This window comes from Schistocerca cancellata, chromosome 8 (assembly GCF_023864275.1).
Source record: "Schistocerca cancellata isolate TAMUIC-IGC-003103 chromosome 8, iqSchCanc2.1, whole genome shotgun sequence".
NCBI classification, from domain to species: Eukaryota; Metazoa; Arthropoda; class Insecta; order Orthoptera; family Acrididae; genus Schistocerca; species Schistocerca cancellata.
Window position 1 is genome coordinate 331,642,613 of NC_064633.1, and position 21,954 is coordinate 331,664,566.

Sequence of the window (21,954 nt, forward strand, 5' to 3'; positions counted from 1 at the left end):
AGTGGTTCATCCGAGGACCCAGTACTGCAGTGCTCCTTAGCAGGCCATAGGATATGGGTGATGGATTTCAGGAATAGTAACTGTCTCACTGCAAGTACATTGTACAATGCAGCATTTTATAGATATTCTATTTCTTACAGTACATTTTAGCACTTTGAAAATAATTTATATATTAGAAAGTATGGACGATAAGAATAAGAAAATTGTGGCAGTCACTGGTGATTTATATGTAAAATAATAGATGTAGCATAGTGGCTAATAACCGACAATAATGAACATAGTAGAACCATGGACCTTGCCGTTGGTGGCAAGGCTTGCGTGCATCAGTGATACAGGTAGCTGTACCATAGGTGCAACCACAATGGAGGGGTATGTGTTGAGAGTCCAGAAAAACATGTGGTTCCGGCAGAGGGTCAGGAGCCTTTTCAGTAGTTGCAGGGGCAATGGTCTGGATGATGGACTGATCTGACCTTGCAACATCAACCGAAATGGCCGTGCTGTCCTGGTACTGTGAATGGCTGAAAGCAAGGGGAAATTACAGCCATAATTTTTCCCTGGGACATGCAGCTGTACTGTATGGTTAAATGATTACGGAGGTAAAATAGTCCCGCATTCAGATCTCTGGGTGGGGAGTACTTAAGAGAATTCATTATCAGTAGAACGAAAACTGGCTTTCTACTGATCGGAGCATGGAATGTCATGTCCCTTAATTGGGCAGGTAGATTAAAAATTTTTAAAAAAGGAAATGGGTAGGTTAAAGTTGGATGTAGTGGGAATTAGTGAAGAATGGTGGCAGGTAAATACAGGGTTATAAATACAAAATCAAATAGGGGTAATGCAGGAGTAGGTTTAATAATGAATTAAAAAAAAAATAGGAGCGCAGGTAACTAGTACGAACAGCATAGTGAACGCATTATTGTAGCTAAGATAGACACAAAGCCTATACCTACCACAGTAGTACAAGTTTATGTGCCAACTAGCTCCTCAGATAATGAAGAGATTGAAGAAACGTGTGATAGGCAAAAGAAATTATTCAGATAGTGAAAGCAGACAAAAATTTAATAGTCGTGGGGGACTGGAATTCGATAGCAGGAAAAGGAAAAGTAGTAGGTGAATATGGAATGGGGATAAGGAATGAAAGAGGAAGCCACCTGGTAGAATTTTGCACAGAGCATATCTTAGTCATAGCCAACACTTGGTTTAAGAATCATGAAAGAAGGTTGTATACTTGGAAGAGGCCTGGAGACACTGGAAGGTTTCAGATAGATTAAATAATGGTAAGACAGAAATTTAGAAACCAGGATTTGAACTGTATGACATTTCCAGCGTAGATGTTGTCTCTGACCAAAGGCCTGGAGACACTGGAAGGTTTCAGAAAGATTATATAATGGTAAGACAGAGATTTAGAAACCAGGATTTGAACTGTATGACATTTCCAGGGGTAGATGTTGTCTCTGACCAAAGTTTATTGGTTGTGAACTGTAGTATAAAACTGAAGAAACTGCAAAAAGGTGGAAATTTAAGGAGATGGGACCTGGATAAACTGAAAGAACCAGAGGTTGTAGTGAGTTTCAGAGAGATCATTAGATAATGATTGAGAAGAACAGGGGAAAAAATTCAATACGTCTTCATTAGTTATGTGATCTAGCCATCTAATCTTCAGCATTCTTCTGTAGCACCACATTTCGAAAGCTTCTATTCTCTTCTTGTCTAAACTATTTATCGTCCATGTTTCACTTCCATACATGGCTACACTCCATACAAATACTTTCAGAAATTACTTCCTGACACTTAAATCAATACTCGATGTTAACAAATTTCTCTTCTTCAGAAACGCTTTCTTTGCCATTGCCAGCCTACATTTTATATCCTCTCTACTTTGACCATCATCAGCTGTTTTGCTCCCCAAATAGCAAAACTCCTTTACTACTTTAAGTGTCTCATTTCCTAATCTAATTCCCTCCGCATCACCCGTCTTAATTCGACTACATTCCATTATTCTCGTTTTGCTTTTGTTGATGTTCATCTTATACCCTCCTTTCAAGACACTGTCCATTCCGTTCAACTGCTCTTCCAAGGCCTTTGCTGTCTCTGACGGAATTACAATGTCATCGGTGAACCTCAAAGTTTTTATTTCTTCTCTATGGAATTTAATACCTACTCCGAATCTTTCTTTTGTTTCCTTTACTGCTTGCTCAATATATAGATAGAATAGCATCGGGGAGAGACTACAACCCTGTCTCACTCCCTTCCCAACCACTGCTTCCCTTTCATGTCCCTCGACTCTTATAACTGCCATCTGCTTTCTGTACAAATTGTAAATAGCCTTTCGCTCCCTGTATTTTACCCTTGCCACCTTCAGAATTTGAAAGAGAGTATTCCAGTCAACATTGTCAAAAGCTTTCTCTAAGTCTATAAATGCTAGAAACGTAGGTTTGCTTTTCCTTAATCTTTCTTCTAAGATAAGTTGTAGGGTCAGTATTGCCTCACGTGTTCCAACATTTCTACGGAATCCAAACTGATCTTCCCTGTGGTCGGCTTCTACCAGTTTTTCCATTCGTCTGTAAATAATTCGTGTTAGTATTTTGCAGCTGTGACTTATTAAACTGATAGTTCGGTAATTTTCACATCTGTCAACACCTGCTTTCTTTGGGATTGGAATTATTATATTCAGGACTGGCTCTCCCAAGGCTATCAGTAGTTCTAGTGGAATGTTGTCTACTCCCGGGGCTTTGTTTCGACTTTCTTTCAGTGCTCTGTCAAATTCTTCACGCAGTATCCTATCTCCCATTTCATCTTCACCTACGTCCTCTTCCATTTCCATAATATTGCCCTCAAGTACACACCCTTGTATAGACCCTCTACATACTCCTTCCACCTTTCTGCTTTCCCTTCTTTGCTTAGAACTGTGTTTCCATCTGAGCTCTTGATATTCATGCAAGTGGTTCTCTTTTTCCCAAAGGTCTCTTTAATTTTCCTGTAGGCAGTATCTATCCTACCCCTCGTGAGATAAGCCTCTACATCCTTACATTTGTCCTTTTGCCATCCCTGCTTAGCCATTTTGCACTTCCTGTCAACCTCATTTTTGAGACATTTGTATTACTTTTTGCCTGCTTCATATACTGCATTTTTGTATTTTCTCCTTTCATCAATTACATCCAGTATCTCTTCTGTTACCCATGGATTTCTACTAGCCCTCGTCTTTTTACCTTCTTGATCCTCTGCTGCCTTCACTACTTCATCCCTCAAAGCTACCCATTCTTCTTCTACTGTATTTCTTTCCCCCATTCCTGTCAATTGTTCCCTTATGCTCTCCCTGAAACTCTGTACAACCTCTGGTTTTTTCAGTTTATCCAGGTCCCATCTCCTTAAATTCGCACCTTTTTGCAGTTTCTTCAGTTTTAATCTACAGTTCATAACCAATAGATTGTGGTCAGAGTCCACATCTGCCCCTGGAAATGTCTTACAATTTAAAACCTGGTTCTTAAATCTCTGTCTTACCATTATATAATCTATCTGAAACCTTCTAGTATCTCCAGGGTTCTCCCATGTATACAACCTTCTTTCATGACTCTTGAACGAAGTGTTAGCTATGATTAATTTATGCTCTGTGCAAAATTCTACCAGGCGGCTTCCTCTTTCATTTGTTATCCCCAATCCATATTCACCTACTACGTTTCCTTCTCTTCCTTTTCCTACTGTCGAATTCCAGTCACCCATGACTATTAAATTTTTGTCTCTTTTTCACTACCTGAATAATTTCTTTTATCTCATCATACATTTCATCAATTTGTTTATCATCTGCAGAGCTAGTTGGCATATAAACTTGTACTACTGTAGTAGGTGTGGGCTTTGTGTGTATCTTGGCCACAATAATGCGTTCACTATGCTGTTTGTAGTAGCTTACCCGCACTCCTATTTTCCTATTCATTATTAAAGCTAGTTCTGCATTACCCCTATTTGATTTTGTATTTATAACCCTGTATTCACCTGACCAGAAGTCTTGTTCCTCCTGCCACCGAACTTCACTAATTCCCACTATATCTAACTTTAACCTATCCATTTACTTTTTTAAATTTTCTAACCTACCTGCCCGATTAAGGGATCTGACATTCCGTGCTCCGATCCATAGAATGCCAGTTTTCTTTCTCCTGATAACGGCGTCCTCCTGAGTAGTCCCTGCCCGGAGATCCGAATGGGGGACTATTTTACCTCCGAAATATTTAACCAGGAGGACGCCATCATCATTTAATCATACAGTAAAGCTGCATGTCCTCGGGAAAAATGATGACTGTAGTTTCCCCTTGCTTTCAGCCATTCGCAGTACCACAACAGACAGGCTGTTTCGGTTAGTGTTACAAGGCCAGATCAGTCAATCATCCAGACTGTTGCCCCTGCACCTACTGAAAAGGCTGCTGCTCCTCTTCAGGGACCACACATTTGTCTGGCCTCTCAACAGATACCCCTCCATTGTGGCTGCACCTACGGTACGGCTATCTGTATCATTGAGGCACGCAAGCCTCCCCACTAACGGCAAGGTCCATGGCTCATGGGGGGGGGGGGGGGGGTATAGGTATAGGGTAAAAATCATTGAGGGAGACCAAGGGATGAATACAATAAGCAGATTTAGAAGGATATTGGTTGCAGTAGTTACTCGGAGATGAAGAAGCTTGCACAGGATAGAGTAGCATGGAGATATACATCAAACCAGTCTGGACTGTGGACCACAACAGTAGAACAAACATTTTATTGATGGTCAACTGTAGTGTTGGTTTATACAACTCTTCCCTGCCATATACACTTCTTTCAAGAGGTCTTCTTTTTTCTGAGGTTATTTCTGAAATCAGTGAAGGTATTTTAAATATGTGTTGCGACTCCAAGGAAATGCAATTTTTGTCTCCAAATGTGTTTCTTTTTATTGAAGTACAATAATAACAGTGGTGTTAATGAAACACATGTGCTATTTGGCTTGCTTTCTCCATCTAAAAACAGTTAATTACAGAAGATGGTGATGTTGGTAGTCATGATTTTTGCTCACATAGGGGAGGAATACAGGAATTCCTACTTTTTTTTTGTCAACTGATGTCTTTAATTACCCTTGAGATTTCAGAATTTGTCAGGGCAAAATGCTAAAACTTGGCTGGAAATATTACGGAATTTCGCTTGGGGATACTTGTGGCAACCCTGGGATAGTTTGCTCTAAAGGAGTATGATATTTATATGCAGACCAGGAATCAAGATAAAGCAAGTTATTTTGACCAGCTGTTGGCCAAAAGCAGTGCCCATACCATAATTGTAGTTCTGTTATGCTTATTTTCCCTCTTTTGCTCGCTGTGACGTAAATGTTCCATACTGCCCTTGAAAAATCGTGCACATGTGAAAGATCATAGGGGGCACAGCATCTCCAACTCCTCACAGTACAATAAAAAACTTTCCAGCTATTTGCCATCCAGAGTAACAGTTGACATAATTGTATACGAATGTGCTAAGGCATTGATGTTAGTTGATCTTGATACAACTCTCGTAGTACTTCTAATTTCCAGGATTCCTTTCATATGCACTTCCCCTTCAGATCCTGATTGGTTCGAGTGGAAAACAAATTCCTTATTGAATGATGCAATTAGTTTGCTTATCAATTTTACAGATTTTTGGACCGATATTGTAGTTTGCTGTGCATCATCAAGTTGACTCTTTTTTTAAATTTCCTTATCTTATGACTACCGATTCTGTAGCAGTGTTTGAAGTTATGCAACCATCCACTGCTTCCCTGGAAATCCCTATAATCTATGTTTCATGTTGTTTGATGTGCATAACTTAGTAGGTCACCGTCATGCACATCCTGTAAATTGTATTGAGCATCCTTGAAACAGGAAAACACCAGTTTTTGTAGCAAGTGTGCTTTTTTCTCCCTTGAATATTCACAGTTTTTGTTATGCTCTACACTGTCATATTGCTGTGTACTTATTCGAAATCTGTTCATAATTGTTTTTTTTAATGTGTTTTGAATGATCTTCCGTGTACTTAATTATGTTTAGTATCCGCTCCTTGGACAATGATTGTCTTTTACTGCATTTCACTGGAGACAGGATTTGTGGTTCTCTGTCCGACAAGGATGATGGACTACATGGGTTGACACCTGTTTCAGTATCACTTTCACTTGTTAAGCACATATAGTCATCATTGTACTCCTCATATATGGGAGGCTGTCGAAAAGCTTCTAGCCCAAGATAGTTAGCGTAATGTCTCATATGAACACCACCACCTACTTTTATGGTGACCCTTTGTGGGTATGCAAGTCAAATTTCATGGCTCCAGCTTCATTAGTCACTGCTAGGATGCGTTGTATACCATAGCATAAGCAAAATGGTGAATATCAAGAGAACCAAGAACTGTGTTGTGATTGAATATCTTCATTTGAAGGGAATGATGCCTAAGTAATTTGCGGGATACACTTGAGGACAGTGCTCTGTCTTATGCAACTGTGAAAAACTGGCTGTCTGGCTTCAAACATGTAGGAACGAGCATGGAAGATGCGCCAAGGAGTGGAAGGCCTGTCACTGTTGCCACTGATGAAACAGTGACTGCAATTCACGATATGATTTTGCAGGATCATTGAACAATGTTGCAGCACATTGAAACCACATTTGGAATCTCCCATGAGTGTGCTCATGATATTGTTGTGGATATTTTTGGAATGTGGTAAGTTTCATCTCTGTGGGTCCTGAAAGACTTGAATGCAGATCAGAGATGTGAGCGTGTGCAGTGTTGTGAATAAGTCGTCTGCCAATTTGAAAGGGATGAAGATGACTTTCTTGCAAGGTATGTGACAATGGACAAAACGTGGGTTCACCACTTTGATCCTGAGACAGAAAAACAGTCACAACAATGGAAACATCCTTCATCCTGTACCCCAAAAAAATTCTGGATGCAAAAATCAGGCGGTAAAGTGGTGGCATCGCTCATCTGGGATGCAGAAGGGGTAATTATGATGGATTACTTGCAAAAGGGTGTAAGTGTCAATGCATCACAGTATTCCACCCTCCTGCACCATTTGAAAGGAGAGAAAAAGAAAAAAAAAGGTGCGGAAAATTGGTGCACGGAATTACTTTGCATCAACAACACACCGGCACACAAAGCCCTTGCAACTCTGGAAAACCTGTGTGACTGCAGGTTTGAATTGTTATGTCATCCACCATATTCTCCAGATTTGGCTCCATCAAGATTTTTTTCATTTCCCAAACCTGAAAAAGACCTCACAGGAGGACCATTTTCCAATGATGATGCAGTGATTGATGCTGTGAACGCTTGGTTGGACTTGAAATCAACTTCTATTTGAATGGTTTGCAGAAGTTATCTGACTGTGCCTGCAAGTATATTAGTGTACATGGGTGTTTTATTGAAAAATAAATTGGAATTACGAAATTTCGGTCATTCTTTATTGGGTAGGCTAGAAACTTTTCAACCCCCCCCCCCCCCCCCCTCCTGCCCCCCTCGTACGTTGCAAGCACAGTTGAGTATACAGGGTGGTCCATTGATTGTGACCAGGCCAAATATCTCATGAAATAAGCGCCAAATGAAAAAACTACAAAAAACGAAACTTGTCTAGCTTGAAGGTGGAAACCAGATGAGGCTGTGTTTGGCCCGCTAGATGGCGCTGCCATAGGTCAAACGGATATCAACTGTGTTTTTTGAAATAGAAACCCCCATTTTTTATTACATATTCATGTAGTACGTAAAGAAATATGAATGTTTTAGCTGGCCACTTTTTTTGCTTTGTGGTAGATGGCGCTGTAATAGTCACAAACATATGGTTCATAATTTTAGACGAACAGTTGGTAACAGGTAGGTTTTTTAAATGAAAATACAGAACATAGGTACATTTGAACATTTTATTTCGGTTGTTCCAGTGTGATACATGTACCTTTGTGAACTTATCATTTCTGAGAACGCATGCTGTTACAGCGTGATTACCTGTAAATACCACATTAATGCAATAAATGCTCAAAATGATGTCCATCAATCTCAATGCATTTGGCAATACGTGTAACGACATTCCTCTCAACAGCGAGTAGTTCACCTTCCATAATGTTCGCACATGCATTGACAATGCGCTGACGCATGTTGTCAGGCGTTGTCAGTGGATCACGATAGCAAATATCCTTCAACTTTCCCCACAGAAAGAAATCCAGGGACGTCAGATCTGGTGAACGTGCGGGCCATGGTATGGTGCTTTGACAACCAATCCACCTGTCATGAAAATGCTATTCAATACCGCTTCAACTGCACGCGAGCTATGTGCCGGACATCCGTCACGTTGGAATTACATTGCCATGCATTGTCATGCAGTGAAACATCTTGTAGTAACATCGGTAGAACATTATGTAGGAAATCAGAATACATTGCGCCATTTAGATGCCATTGATAAAATGGGGACCTGCCATAATGCCGCACTGTACATTAACCCACCAAGGTCGCTGATGTTCCACTTCTTGCAGCCATCGTGGATTTTCTGTTGCCCAATAGTGCATATTATGCTGGTTTACGTTACCGCTGTCGGTGAATGACGTTCTGTCGTTAAATAGAATGCGTGCAAAAAATCTGTTATTGTCCCGTAATTTCTCTTGTGCCCAGTGGCAGAACTGTACACGACGTTCAAAGTCATTGCCATGCAATTCCTGGTGCATAGAAATCGCACAATATGTCTGCTACTGATGTGCAGATTAGCTGCAACAACAGCTAAAACACCTACTTGGGCATCATCATTTGTTGCAGGTCGTGGTTGACGTTTCACATGTGGCTGAACACTTCCTGTTTCCTTAAATAACATAACTATCCGGCGAACGGTGCAGACTCTTGGATGATGTCATCCAGGATACCGAGCAGCATACATAGCACACGCCCGTTGGGTATTTTGATCACAATAGCCATACATCAACATGATATCGACCTTTTTCGCAATTGGTAAATGGTCCATTTTAACATGGGTAATGTATCACGAAGCAAATACCGTCCGCACTGGCGGAATGTTGCATGATATCACATACTTATATGTTTGTGACTATTAAAGCGCCATCTATCACAAAGCGAAAAAAGTGGTCCAACTAAAACATTCATATTTCTTTACGTACTACACGAATATGTAATAAAAATGGGGTTCCCTATTTAGTAAGATGCAGTTGATATCTGTTTGACCTATGGCAGTGCCATCTAGCGGGCCATCCATAGTGCCATCTGGTTTCCCCCTTCAAGCTAGACAAGTTTAGTTCTTTGTAGTTTTTTCATTTGATGCTTATTTCGTGAGATATTTGGCCCGCTCACTATCAATGGACCACCCTGTATATGAGATCACACTTTCCGCTGGCTCATCTTGCAGAAAAGCTAATCTTTTATCTACCACTTCTTTGTCACTCTTCAAAATTTCTTAGTTTCCTTTTTGATGGAATGTCAACTTAGGCAACTGTTGTTGTAGGTATAATGCAAAGTTTGCTTTGTTTATCTTTGCCTTTGCTCTGCTTTGTATCAATACTAGTATCTCTGTAGCACTGTTGTGAGTTACTTATCAACTGTGTTCTGTAGCGTCATGCTGTGCTCACCATGGGATATCTCCAGTCACACCCCGTTACCATTAGCAGCCAGTATTGTGGTTGTATGGTAGACAATACATGGGGCATCGAATGTTGTAAATGTCATTGTCCTTTTGTGACCTCCCATTCAAGAAGTTCCTTGTTAATTTTGTTTGTTTCACCAATAGTAGACATCAAATGAATATTGATGAGGTTAAAACCAAATAGCAAATTGTCAAATGTACAGTTAAAATAATTCACAATGACATATTACTTGCTAAAAGAAAACGAAGATGTGTAACAAATAAGCAACAAAATGATAAGAAAATTGTTGATAAATTTCCAGCTGCAGTTTCTCTGTCTATGTTCTCGTACTGCCACTTGTTATTGCAAAAATTATTGTGTTAGTAGTAGAATAAATCCTCAGTTCATGTTATCAAGTTACATGTAGGTGCTCATTGTGGGACATCATCAGCTGAAGAAATCGTAAAAACCACTTGATGAAGCAAATCATTTTTCATACCGTACCTCCAGTTATAAATACAGAATATTTATTCCCATCGAACCTAATTTTTTGTGTTTTTGTTTGTAGTAAGAGTACAGTTAAATATTCCATTTGGGAAATGATATAAACAGTGCAGCAGAAGAGAAAGAGTGTTAATGAAATTTATTGTATTTCAGATAGAAGAAATGCTAAAGGAAGTTAAAGTGAAATCAAAATACGTGAAATTATTAAGTAATTGGTTTGAGAATTTGAAATGTAGTTTGGAACAGATTGAAGAATCAGAAAAGTATGATGTAAGTAAAATCATAATTTTGTTTTATTTCATGTTTTTGCCTTCTTTTGCATTTTGTAATGGTCGTATGTGTACCAAAACATCACATTTTTCTTGATACATTTATAGAATTATTCATGACTGTGCATGCATGCTTAAATAACAATAATTTTTCATAGTATTTTCAAGATAAAATTGTTAATTAAAGTTTTTGATATTTATTTCCTGAGTTTGTTATTGGAGTTTGGAAAAGTACCAGAGATGAAGTGAGGTGTGGTGCTCGCTTAAACTGTAGCATGCTGTGAGCTACAAGGGTCCCTTGCCAATTCGTGAACAAATCAGAAAACTCAACCAATACATATTGACTATGTACAGATTTGGTGAATCTGGGCTTACTGAGCAGGAGGCTTGTTAGCACTGGAAGCCCTTAACTCCTCTAAACTCTGGATTTGTGCCATAATATTCTACTGGGTTGTATAGTTGTGTACCATTGTATCAGCTACTACATCATTTTATAACATAATGTGGCCTACAACTAACAAGAATTTTATTTTATGTAAGCTGCTAATGGGTGAAGAAGCCTGTCAACTTAACTCTGAACATGATGTAGTTACCTTTGTTTAACATGCCGGTTAGCCAGATAGATTGATTTTTATCCCAAAGTAGTCATTGGTGGAAAGTGGGAGACCTCATAATGAAATATTTCCATGCTGCTGTGAATAGTTTCAGAACACGTGTGAAGGGTTTGGAAGTGTTATCACTGGAAAGATACTGATTCTACACACATCAAAAAAAGTTTTACATCACCCCGGTTCCCAGAACACCTGAAGATAGACATTGACAGTGGATATATTATCACAGACACAGTCCCTTTGACTGCGCAGAGCTGTCACTAAACCCTCCCAAAGATGTAAACAACCATGCATGAGCAGTGCCTATTAGACGGAGGGGATCCAACAGCCGATCAGTTCCAGTCATTCCACCAGGAAGGAGGTACACGGCTCATGTTGTCTGTTGTTCACCCATGCCTAGACAGTCAGTACTGCAGTTTGATCATGTCTGCATTGTCACTTTGTGCTAGGAAGGGCTCTCAACAAGGGAAGTGTCCAGGTGTCTCGAGTGAACCAAAGCGATGTTGTTTGGATATGGAGGAGATACAGAGAGACAGCACCTGTCGATGACATGCCTTGCTCAGGCTGCCCAAGGGCTACTACTGCAGTGGATGATGGCTACCTACTGATCATGGCATGGAGAAACCCTGATAGCAATGCCACCACATTGAATAATGCTTTTAGTGCAGCCAGAGGTCTTCGTTTTATGACTCAAACTGTGTGCAATAGACTGCATGATGCACAACTTCACTCCTAACGTCCATAGCAAGGTCTACCTTCGCAACCACTACATCCTGCAGCATAGTACAGATGGGTCCAACAACGTGCCAAATGGACTGCTCAGTATTGGCATCATGTTCTCTTCACTGATGAGTGTCGCATATGCCTTCAACCAGACAGTCGTCGGAGATGTGTTTGGAGGCAACCTGGTCAGGCTGAATGCCTTAGGCACACTGTCCAGTGAGTGCAGCAAGGTGGAGGTTCCCTGATGTTGTGGGGTCACATTACGTGGGGCCGACATACGCTGCTGGTGATCATGAAAGGCGCCGTAACTGCTGTACGCCATCCTCCAACCTATAGTGCAACCATATCGGCAGCATATTGGTGACACATTCGTCTTCATGGCTGACAATTCGCGCCCTCATTGTGCACATCTTGTTAATTACTTCCTTCAGGATAACGACATCGCTCAACTAGAATGGCCAATATGTTCTCCAGACATGAACCCTATAGAACCTGCCTGAGATAGATTGAAAAGGGCTGTTTATGGATGACATGACCCACCAACCACTCTGAGGGATCTACGCGGAATTGCCGTTGAGGAGTGGGACAATCTGGACCAACAGTAGTGCCTTGATGAACTTGTGGATAGTATTCCTTGACGAATACAGGCATGCATCAATACAAGAGGACATGGTACTCTACTGGGTATTAGAGGTACTGGTTATTACAGCTATCTGGACCACCACCTCTGAAGGTCTCTGTGTATGGTGGTACAACATGCAATGTGTGGTTTTCATGAGCAATGAAAAGGGTGGAAATGGTGTTTATGTTGATCTCCATTCCAATTTTCTGTTCAGGTTCTGGAACACTCGGAACCGAGGTGATGCAAAACTTTTTTTGATGTGTGTATATCAGCTGACATCCCTGTGCTTGGACATTGACCCACTCCTATGGCATGAACTTAGTGAAGATGGGCTAAAGCTTGAGTGGTCATCTAAGTCCACACAAAACTTACTGAAGCAATCGCTGTAAAACATTAATTAGTATCCAATTAAATTGTGAGTAGAAACAGTCTCTCTGATCTAATTTCACAATTCCACTAACAGTTATGACTTGTAATATATTTTAATGCTCAAAATGTGGGTATGCTGGAAGATAAAGATCTCTCTCTCTGTCTCTCTCTCATTTTTACTTTCTACGGAATAAAACAAGTCCAAGCTATAAACACGCTTTGTTGCTGACTTCTCAACACTATTTTGAAGAGCTCTAAAGTAGCATCTCTGGTCGTAAGAGAATTTTTCTTTTGTGTTGTCATTTAATTAGTGTTTTAGCACAATTTTTATAAAATAGTTGGATGTGTTGGACTGTTCTAGAGAGAAATTCTGTCAGAACTGGATCGAGTGGATCATATTTTAATGAGGAATTTTACCCATTTGACCACAATTTTGCTTATTTTTTCTACATTTAAGGAAAATGTTTCCTGGTTTGGTGTGACCCGCCACAAATTCATCTTCCGTGTCAACCACTTCATCTCAGAGTAGCACTTGTGGCCTACATCCTCAATTATATGTTCGATATATTCCAGTCTCTACCTTCCTCTACAGTTTTATCATCTGTGGCTACCTTTAGTACCATGTAAGTTATTCCCTGATGTCTTAACAGATTTCCTACCATACTGTCCCTTCTTCTTGTCAGTCTTTTCCACATATTCTTTCCCTCGCTGATTCTCCGAAGAACCTCCTCATTCCTGACCTTATCAGTATACCTAATTTGCAACATTCTTCTGTAGCGTGTCTCAAATTCTTTGTTTCTTTTTTTTCCGGTTTTCCCACCGTCTGTGTTCACTAATTGTTCACTAACATACAATGCTGTACCCCAAACATACATTCTCAAAAATTTCTTCCTCAAATTAAGGCCTGTGTTTGATATTAGTAGACTTATTGTGGCCAGAAATTCCCATTTTGCTACTGTTAGTCAGGTTTTTATAACCTCGTTGCTGTGTCTGTCATGGGTTATTTTGTTGCCAAGTAGCAGAATTCCTTAACTCCATCTACTTCCTGGTCACCAATCCTGGTGTTAAGTTTCTCGTTGTTCTCATTTTTGCTACTTCTTGTTACTTTCATCTTTCTTCAATTAACTCTCAGCCCATATCCTGTACACATTAGACTTCATTCCATTTGGAAAATCCTGTACTTATTGTTCACTTTCAGTGAGGATAGCAAAGTCATCAGCGAATCTTATCATTGATATCCTTTCACCTTGAATTTTCATTACACTCTTGAACCTTTCTTTTATTTCTGTTATTGCTTATTCTATGTATAGATTGAACAGTAGGGGCGAAAGACTACATCTCTGTCTTGCACCCTTTTTAATCTGAGCATTGCGTTCTTGGTTTTCCACTCTTATTGTTCCCTCTTGGCTCTTGTACGTATTGCACTTTACCCGTCTTTCCCTACATCTTACCACTATTTTTCTCAATAGAATAAAAAGCATAATTGCTGCTCACCATATAGCAGAGCTGCTGAGTCACAGATAGATACAACAAAAAGACTCAAACAAAGCTTTCGGGCTAACAGGCCCTCATCAGAATTTCTTGATGCAATAATTTACCAACAGCCGTATGTATTGTAGAAATGTAATCAATGAATCTGAACCAGGTGAGGGGCTCTGGATGTTTAGGAAGGATTCCTCTCCCCCACCCTCCATCTAACATGCTCCCTAGCAACATTTCACTGTCCCCCACCCCTACCCTGCCAGACCTCCCCCTCCTAGCCCCAACCCCCTCCTTACCCCCACCCAGTTGCCTCTCTCATCATATACTACTGATGCTGCTCACAATGTGGCTTCAGCTGCCAGAGACTGTGGTCATGCGTGTGAGAGTTGCATTTACATGGGTGTGTGTGCATGTCTGGCATCCATTTTTGATAAAGGCCTTGTTGGTCAAAAGCTTATTTTGTGACAGTCTTTTTGTTGTGCCTATCTGCGACTCAGCATCTCTGCTATATGGTGAGTAGCAACTATCCTTTTCATAATATTGTTACATTCCATCCTCGATTTTTCTTTGTTCGATTACTATTTGTTTTACTTGCAGCTGTTTAAACTGTGCTGTTAGGTCTCAACCTAACCACATTCTTGGTCATGTGTCCTGTGCTGTAGTTGGCTGACAGAAGCAAGTCAAGCAGATGCCATGTTGATTTCAGTGTCTGTGTATTTGGTGGTTTTCATATTTGTTTGTATCCACTACAAAAATATGCAGTTTCAGTGATAAATTGCATTAAATATCTGTCCAAAAGTGTCATTTCTTTGTCCAGTGTGTTGTGCTCCGGTATCAGGAAATGTGATGTTGGTCTCTAAAACTCTTAATAAATATGACCATACTCAACATTATGATATATGGCTGTTCATTAAGTTGGAGCCTTTCTGGCTAGACTTTGAATGAAGACAAATAAAATACATATGGTTTTGTCAAACATAGAAAGTATTAATGAACAGTTTCAATATAAATGTTTTCAGTATACTGGGTCATTAAACCCTTATCTTCTACATCTATGTCAATGCCCTACAGTTGATGTACATTGGCATGTTGAAACAATACCTCCACTTCATCAGTTGCAACAAGCTAGCCACCGTTGGCTGTTGCATCTGGAGTGATGAGCAGTTCCTCTCCAAATATATCTAGGTCTCACTGAGGCCCATCGGACCGAAATTACCCTCCCAACTGTGTGTTGAAACAGCTCTCCCTTGCCTTGTCTCTCCAACCACCTACATACCTGCCATCTGGCCAGAAAACAGCACGCCTCTTGTGACTCAGTACCACCCAGCTATGGAGTGAATCACTTTCTCTTCCAGGGTTTTGACTAACTCTTCTCGTATCCTGAAATTAAGACTATCCTAACCACTATCCTCTCCACCCCTCCCATAGTGTACTGTGCCACCCACTGAACTATTGCAATATCCTTATCGGTCCCTACTCCACCCCTGCCCCGTACCTCTTGGCACATGGGACGTATCCCTGTGATAGACCTGGATGCAAGGCCTGTCCCATACATTCTCCCATGACCACCTCCTCCAGCCTAGTCAAAGGCTTCTTCTATCCCATCGAAGGCAGGGCTACAAACTGAACTGCAACAAATGTGGTGCTTTTTACATGGGAATGCTAGCTGTCTGTCTGCATGAATGGCCACTGCCAAACTGTGGCCAAGAGAGAGCCAGATAACCTATTTGCTGAGCATACTGCCTGACACAGTGTGCTCTACTTCCGTGATTGCTTCACAGCCTGTGCCATCTGGATCCTTCGCACCAACACCAGCTTTTCTGAGTTGCGCAGGTGGAAACTCTCCCTGCGATATATCCTATGTTCACATAACCCCCCTGTCTTCAACCTTTGCTAGTCCCTGTCCTCCATCTGTCTGTCCCCTTTCCTACTCCCAGTCCAACTCTACACAACCTTCTATTCTGACAACAAACTCACTAGTCTTTTTCTTTATTTCTATTTGTCGCCTTTACTATTCCCCCCTTCCACTTCCATGTGCCTCCCTACTGAGAGTCTGCATGCCCCAACAAGCAGCACTTCACCTTCCCCCACTCCTACTATCTATCCCGTCCCCTCCACTCCCCATGCCTCCTGCTTACCCCATCAACCACTCCAGGTTGCTGCTGCCACCAGGAGCAGACGTAGCCTGCTGTCCAGCAGCAGCAGCTGGAGACAGTGATTTTGGGAAAAGGCATTTTGGATGAAAGCTAAAATGTATACCACTGTGTTCTTTGTGCATGTCTGTGACTATCTCCTGTATATATGGTGAGTAGCAATCTATCCTTTTCATTATAATCTAAATGACACAACATGTATTTATAAGATACACATTGATGAGAAGTAAGTAACTGAGTCATGTAAACTGCAGTGAAGTCATTGTTCCTTTGAAACAGATTTTGCAAACAGCGAAATGAACAGCATGGAAGCAATTCTTCTTGATGTGGCACAAAAAAATTCTGGGCACAATGTAGTTGGTGCAGATAACTTCTTGTGATGTAGAGATCACTCTTCTTCCAAATTTTTGTTTTAAAAATTAATTAACACAAGGTGAGATGTCTCATAATTAAGGAAAGAAGTTCTCATTGTTAAGTCTCATGGAACATCATGAAACAAGCAACTGTTGATGCCTTTGGTGGCTGGGGCACAAACTATTTGACAGCTATGATGTACAGTAGGTGACTGCCTCATTTGCTGCATCAGCCACCCTAGGGAGAAGCAGAGGATCATTCAGAGTTCTTGTTGGTAAATGAACTCGACATCCGGAGTGCATTCTTCTTCAGTCAGGGCATAAGTCTGTGTTTTGGATAGTTATGCTTTTGTTTGAGGCTGTGGCCGGTTTTGAGACACAAGTGTAAGCAGCATTTTTGGAAATAAGTATGCTGGTTTTATCCTGTTAATTGAGACAGTAGTATTGTTACCGTTTAGTACCATGTCCAGTGTTCATTCTCTTCTTTTGATCACCCGAAGTGGGCTTTCCTTAGTTTGTAGAGATGGTTTGACACTGACTGTGTGCAAAATATCATGCCTGCATTTTTACAGGTTACAATGCACGAAGGTAGGTGCTGTTTGTGTTTGGAGGCTTGGTGTGGGCAAATGGATGCAGAGTGGTTCCTCATGCAACATGATATCTTATGAATCTTAGTCCATTAGTTGTGAAGAGCTCATATTGATGAGTTTGCTTGGCAGCTGAAGTGTTTTGCCACATGTGAGCTCCACTGACAATGAGTCTATGTCCGATCTGTAGATAGTGCGAAGGCCAAGTAAGGCCGTAGGTAATACAGTTGTCTAGCTGGTAATGTTGCTCATTAATGCAACCTTTAGAGATCGGTGCCATCATTCACTCATACCATTGCTCACCAGGTGGTAACTGGTTGTCTGGTAATATAGAGTGCCACAGAATTTCCTGAGTTGGTTAAATAACTCTGACTGGAATTGCTGGTCACAGTCAATAGTAATCTATGGCAGACAGCCAAAGTGAGAAACCCAATTTGAAGTGAAGGCAAAGGCTAGTGTCTTCACAATATTCTGTCGACTGCTATAGCCTTCAGCCAGTGGGTAAAATGATCAGTGGCAGTAAATAGAGGACATTGGGTATTAGGAGGAAGGGAACAGCAATGTGCACATGCTCGAAGGGCATGGACTTGTCTGGAAATTCTCCAGGGGCACGTTCACATGATAGGCTATTTTACCGTGCTGACAATGAAAGCACGTGCAAACTTACTCTTGACGGTTCTGCAAATCAGGACAGATAAAATGTTTTGACACCAAGCGAGCTGATTCTCTAACACCAGAGTGGCATAGGTTGTGGAGGCTGTCGAAAACAGTCTGTGGAAAGTGGGTCGCATAAACGGTTGAGATCTTCCAGTGGAAATGTCACACTATAGATTGACGTCAGAATCAGGAATGTTAACAAGTCGTAATTGAAGGCTGGATGATACATTGAGTGGTAGCTTTTGGAGTTCCTCGTCAGATTCTTTTGGATTTGCAAGCAGATCAAAATCAGTAAAATTTGTCACACTGTTACACATGACAGACAATTGGAAACCAATCTTTTAGTATAGAAAATGTGGTGGAAATTAATGCTAAATTGAGCAATAAATTCCAGTTGGTTGTACTGCTGTAGTGAACACTTTTTATTGTTCTGACTGAAGTCCTAGATAAGTGGCTTGTGATCAGTAAATATCATGAATTCTCTGGTCTCCAACTATGGCCAGAAACACCTAGTTGCTTCATATACTGGCAGAAGCTCAAGACATAACTACTCCATTTCCTTAGAGAAGTGGAGAGCTTACACAAGAAGAAGGCCAGCAGGGTATGCCAGGAGTGCAGCATATGCTAGGCTTTGCTGCATTAAAAGCAGAGCTCATCTCATCTGTCCAGTGAACGGATGAATTCCCAATAGTCTTGAGTCCAGTAAGTCCTGCAGTTAGTGGTTCTTGCAACTCAGCTGAGGGGGCAGATGTCACTGGTAAAAATTCAGCATCGCAAACAATCAGCATAGCTTCTAGTTAGTTTAGTCTCCAGTCCTTATACCTTCATGTTGGCTTCCAGTTACTCTGGTAGTGGGAATGATCCTGCAAGCAAATAAGGCCTGGAAAGCTAATCTGAGGCTTGACGAAAATGCACTTAGCAGTCTTCAACAACATCACACCATCCCATTCTAGGCATTTGAAAATCTCCATCAGGTGTTGCTGATGTTTTCGGCTGTGGGTGAAGAGGCAAGAATATCATCCAAGTATGCAAAACATAATGACAGTTTCTGCAGCACAGTCTGTGAACTTCTCCTATTACTGAGCAGTATTGCACAAACCAAATGTCAGATAAAGACTTTCGAATAAACTGAATGGAGTAATTATAGCAGTCTTTGGAATGTCTATATTTGCCACAGGAATTAGCTTTAAAAGCCTTTGTTGAGACCAGTATGCAAACATAGTTGCATCATTGAGAACATAATTGTAGCCACTTAGTAGAGGTGCTGGGTATCTGTCTGGTGGTCTTGCGTTCAGACCACAAGGGTGCCACACACTATGGATTTTGAGTACAGGACGAGAGATGAAGACCAAGGACTACAAGAAGGGTAAATAACACTTTCCCTGACCATTGAGTTAGATTCTGACTTTTGAATTTGGGAGCTAAATGTCTGGGGTGACATGAAACTGGCAAACCATTGATATTTTTGATAAAATGAACAGTATTGTCACCTACCTCCTTCGACGTGGCAGGTGGTCAGGCTAGGGCTGGAAACTGTCCAGCAATTTGGCATATCTGCTTTGTGCCGCTTGCACTAACCTGGTGCTATGAATCACTGCACTGCATTGAAATCAAGAAGCAGAAAGTCTGGTGACACTGTCAGTGAGCTGTGCATTTGCTTCGTCATGTTACAGAAGGTAATACGCCAGGAAGTTGGCTCCAGTCGTAGACTCCTTGATGACACCCACTGCAGTAAAATAACAGATGAAAGGATGACAGAGCCCTAAGTCCACCTCAATATTTTCTGTACCATAAGTGGCTATTGATGAATTGTTAGTGGCAAAAAGGCAGAACAAAGTTGGTGGCCGACAATTATACAAGAAAGTCTACGGATAAATGCATAACTCTGAGCCTATGTCCAAAAGAAATTTCTATTCAATTTTCTGATCACTACTATAGAGATATTGAGAGACTGTATGGCAGTCGGCTATGACTATGTTTGACTGCCACTGTCATTTGAGTTGGTGCTAGATGATGTGCACTTGCACACCTGACCCCAAAATTTCTGCTGAAAGCAAAATCGTACAGGTGACTGCTCTGCATAACGTAGATCTGATGAGTTCATTCTGAAATGTCTGTATGATCTTCTGCAGTAATGACGTCTATCCCTATTGTAATCGCGTTGAGCCAGGTCTCGCTCACCTGCAGAGTGTCCACTTCGTCAGAAGGCAATCATAATCCACCTGCATCAGCGCTGATAACAAGGCACTGTCCCACGAAGTCACTACAGCACCGACCGATTGCAACGTTATTGCATCCTGAATTCTATGAGCCAGAGCAGATCTGCAACAGCATCCTAGGGAATTTCTGTCTGAGATGCTACTGTGAATTAGACTGAGCTGGAAGATGGCTATTCCTGAGTATATTCCTGTGCAGACTTTACTACACAGGTCCCTCAGGTATTGTGACTGCATTCTGTCTTCAATGTCTTCTTGCATTAACATTTGCCATATGCACTTCTCTTGTGATCTAGACACTCAGTGAATCAACCCTGTCTTCAGTTTACAGCATGAATCTTGTACAGGAGATGCTGTGGTGACATTGGCAATTTTGGCTGCATAGTGGTGGTTGAACTAACTGACCACTAGATCAAATGTTGTAGAATCTGTGGTTATTCCTGCATAATAAAATCTACCTTCCACTCTTGCAAACTAGAGCACCAGATTGTGAGGTCATTACTTACAAGCTACTTGTTCATGGAAAGCAAGTAATTGAGACTTGTAAACTGCAGTAAAGTCACTGTTCCATCGAGGCAGATGACAAAATGAACACCATGGAAGCAGTTCTTCTTGGCAAGGTGCAAAAGATATCTTGATGTGTCGTGGTTTTCTTGTGGCATAGAAAACTATTTTCTTCAGCACTTTGCTTTCAGAATTAATTAACACAAGGCAGGATGTGTCTCCACTAAGGGAAAGAAGTTCTTGCTCCAAGTTCCATGAAGCAGGATTAAAAAACCAGTGCCGAAATAAGAACACCTCTGGCGGGTGACCCTCAAGCTAATTGACAGCTACAATGTACAGCAGGTGACTGTCTTATTTGCTACAATGAGTACCAAGGATTATGTAAATACAGTGTTGTTGACTGTCATGTATACAAGCTGTGTAACTTCATTTGAGGACTTATATTAGGTCTATAACTAGATAAAATTGATTGAAATTGTTAACTGCTCTGATAACATACATGGTTAAAAAGCAATGTTACATTCCTTCCTAAATTTTCCGAAGTTTAATATAAAAAGTATGTTGGGTTTTGTTTAACAATCCTTGAAAACCATTAAACAATGGAAAATCCATGTTGGAATAATGATAATGTTATGAAAAGGACAGTTTGCCCCCCACCCCTCCCCCACACACACACATTCACACAAACACAACTCTGTGGGCAGAGACAGTGGTTGTGTGTGTGTGTGTGTGTGTGTGTGTGTGTGTGGGTGTGTGGGTGTGTAGAGGGGGGGGTGTTTTTGTTTGTTTGTTTCCTGCTTTAGGAGAAGGCCTTTTGGGCGAAAACTCGTTTGTTGCATTTCTCTGCAGCTCAACATGTTTTCTATATGGTGAATAGCAATCTGCCCTTTTCATAACACTGCCTAAAGTGCGCGTCATTTACGACGGCGGCCGAGTTTAGGTTCATTCTGTGCATCTAACGTCACAAAACAACAGTCAGCCAATGAACAGAGAACGATGTTGCCAGAGCTCGACTGCAGTGCAGAGCACAGACGAGTGTCTTCAGTTTTAGAAACGTTCAGTCATAAATAAAGTAATTGAACAAAAGCAATGTCTTGATAGCACACTTTCTTTTATATAAAGTTTGGAAAAAGCATTCTTTATACCAGTTGCTTCATATTCTATTAATTAATTAAACCAAACAAGCAATAAGCCTCCTAATTCTGGCGATAGCAAGGAAAGGTGCTTGTATCATTCTCACTAACCGCTTTATATCTAAAAAGAAAGATGATGAGACTTACCAAACAAAAGCGCTGGCAGGTCGATAGACACACAAAC

At 40.9% G+C, this 21,954-nt stretch overlaps 1 protein-coding gene across 1 annotated transcript in view; it reads left to right on the forward strand.

Moving 5' to 3' along the window:
- The window catches only part of LOC126094836 (nucleolar protein 6), a 140,467-nt gene that overhangs the window by 16,308 nt on the left and 102,205 nt on the right, over nucleotides 1-21,954 (forward strand). The window contains exon 4 of the mRNA XM_049909433.1: nucleotides 10,245-10,361. Within this exon, the coding sequence (XP_049765390.1) occupies nucleotides 10,245-10,361 (117 nt within the window). The remainder of the gene's footprint in view (nucleotides 1-10,244; nucleotides 10,362-21,954) is intronic.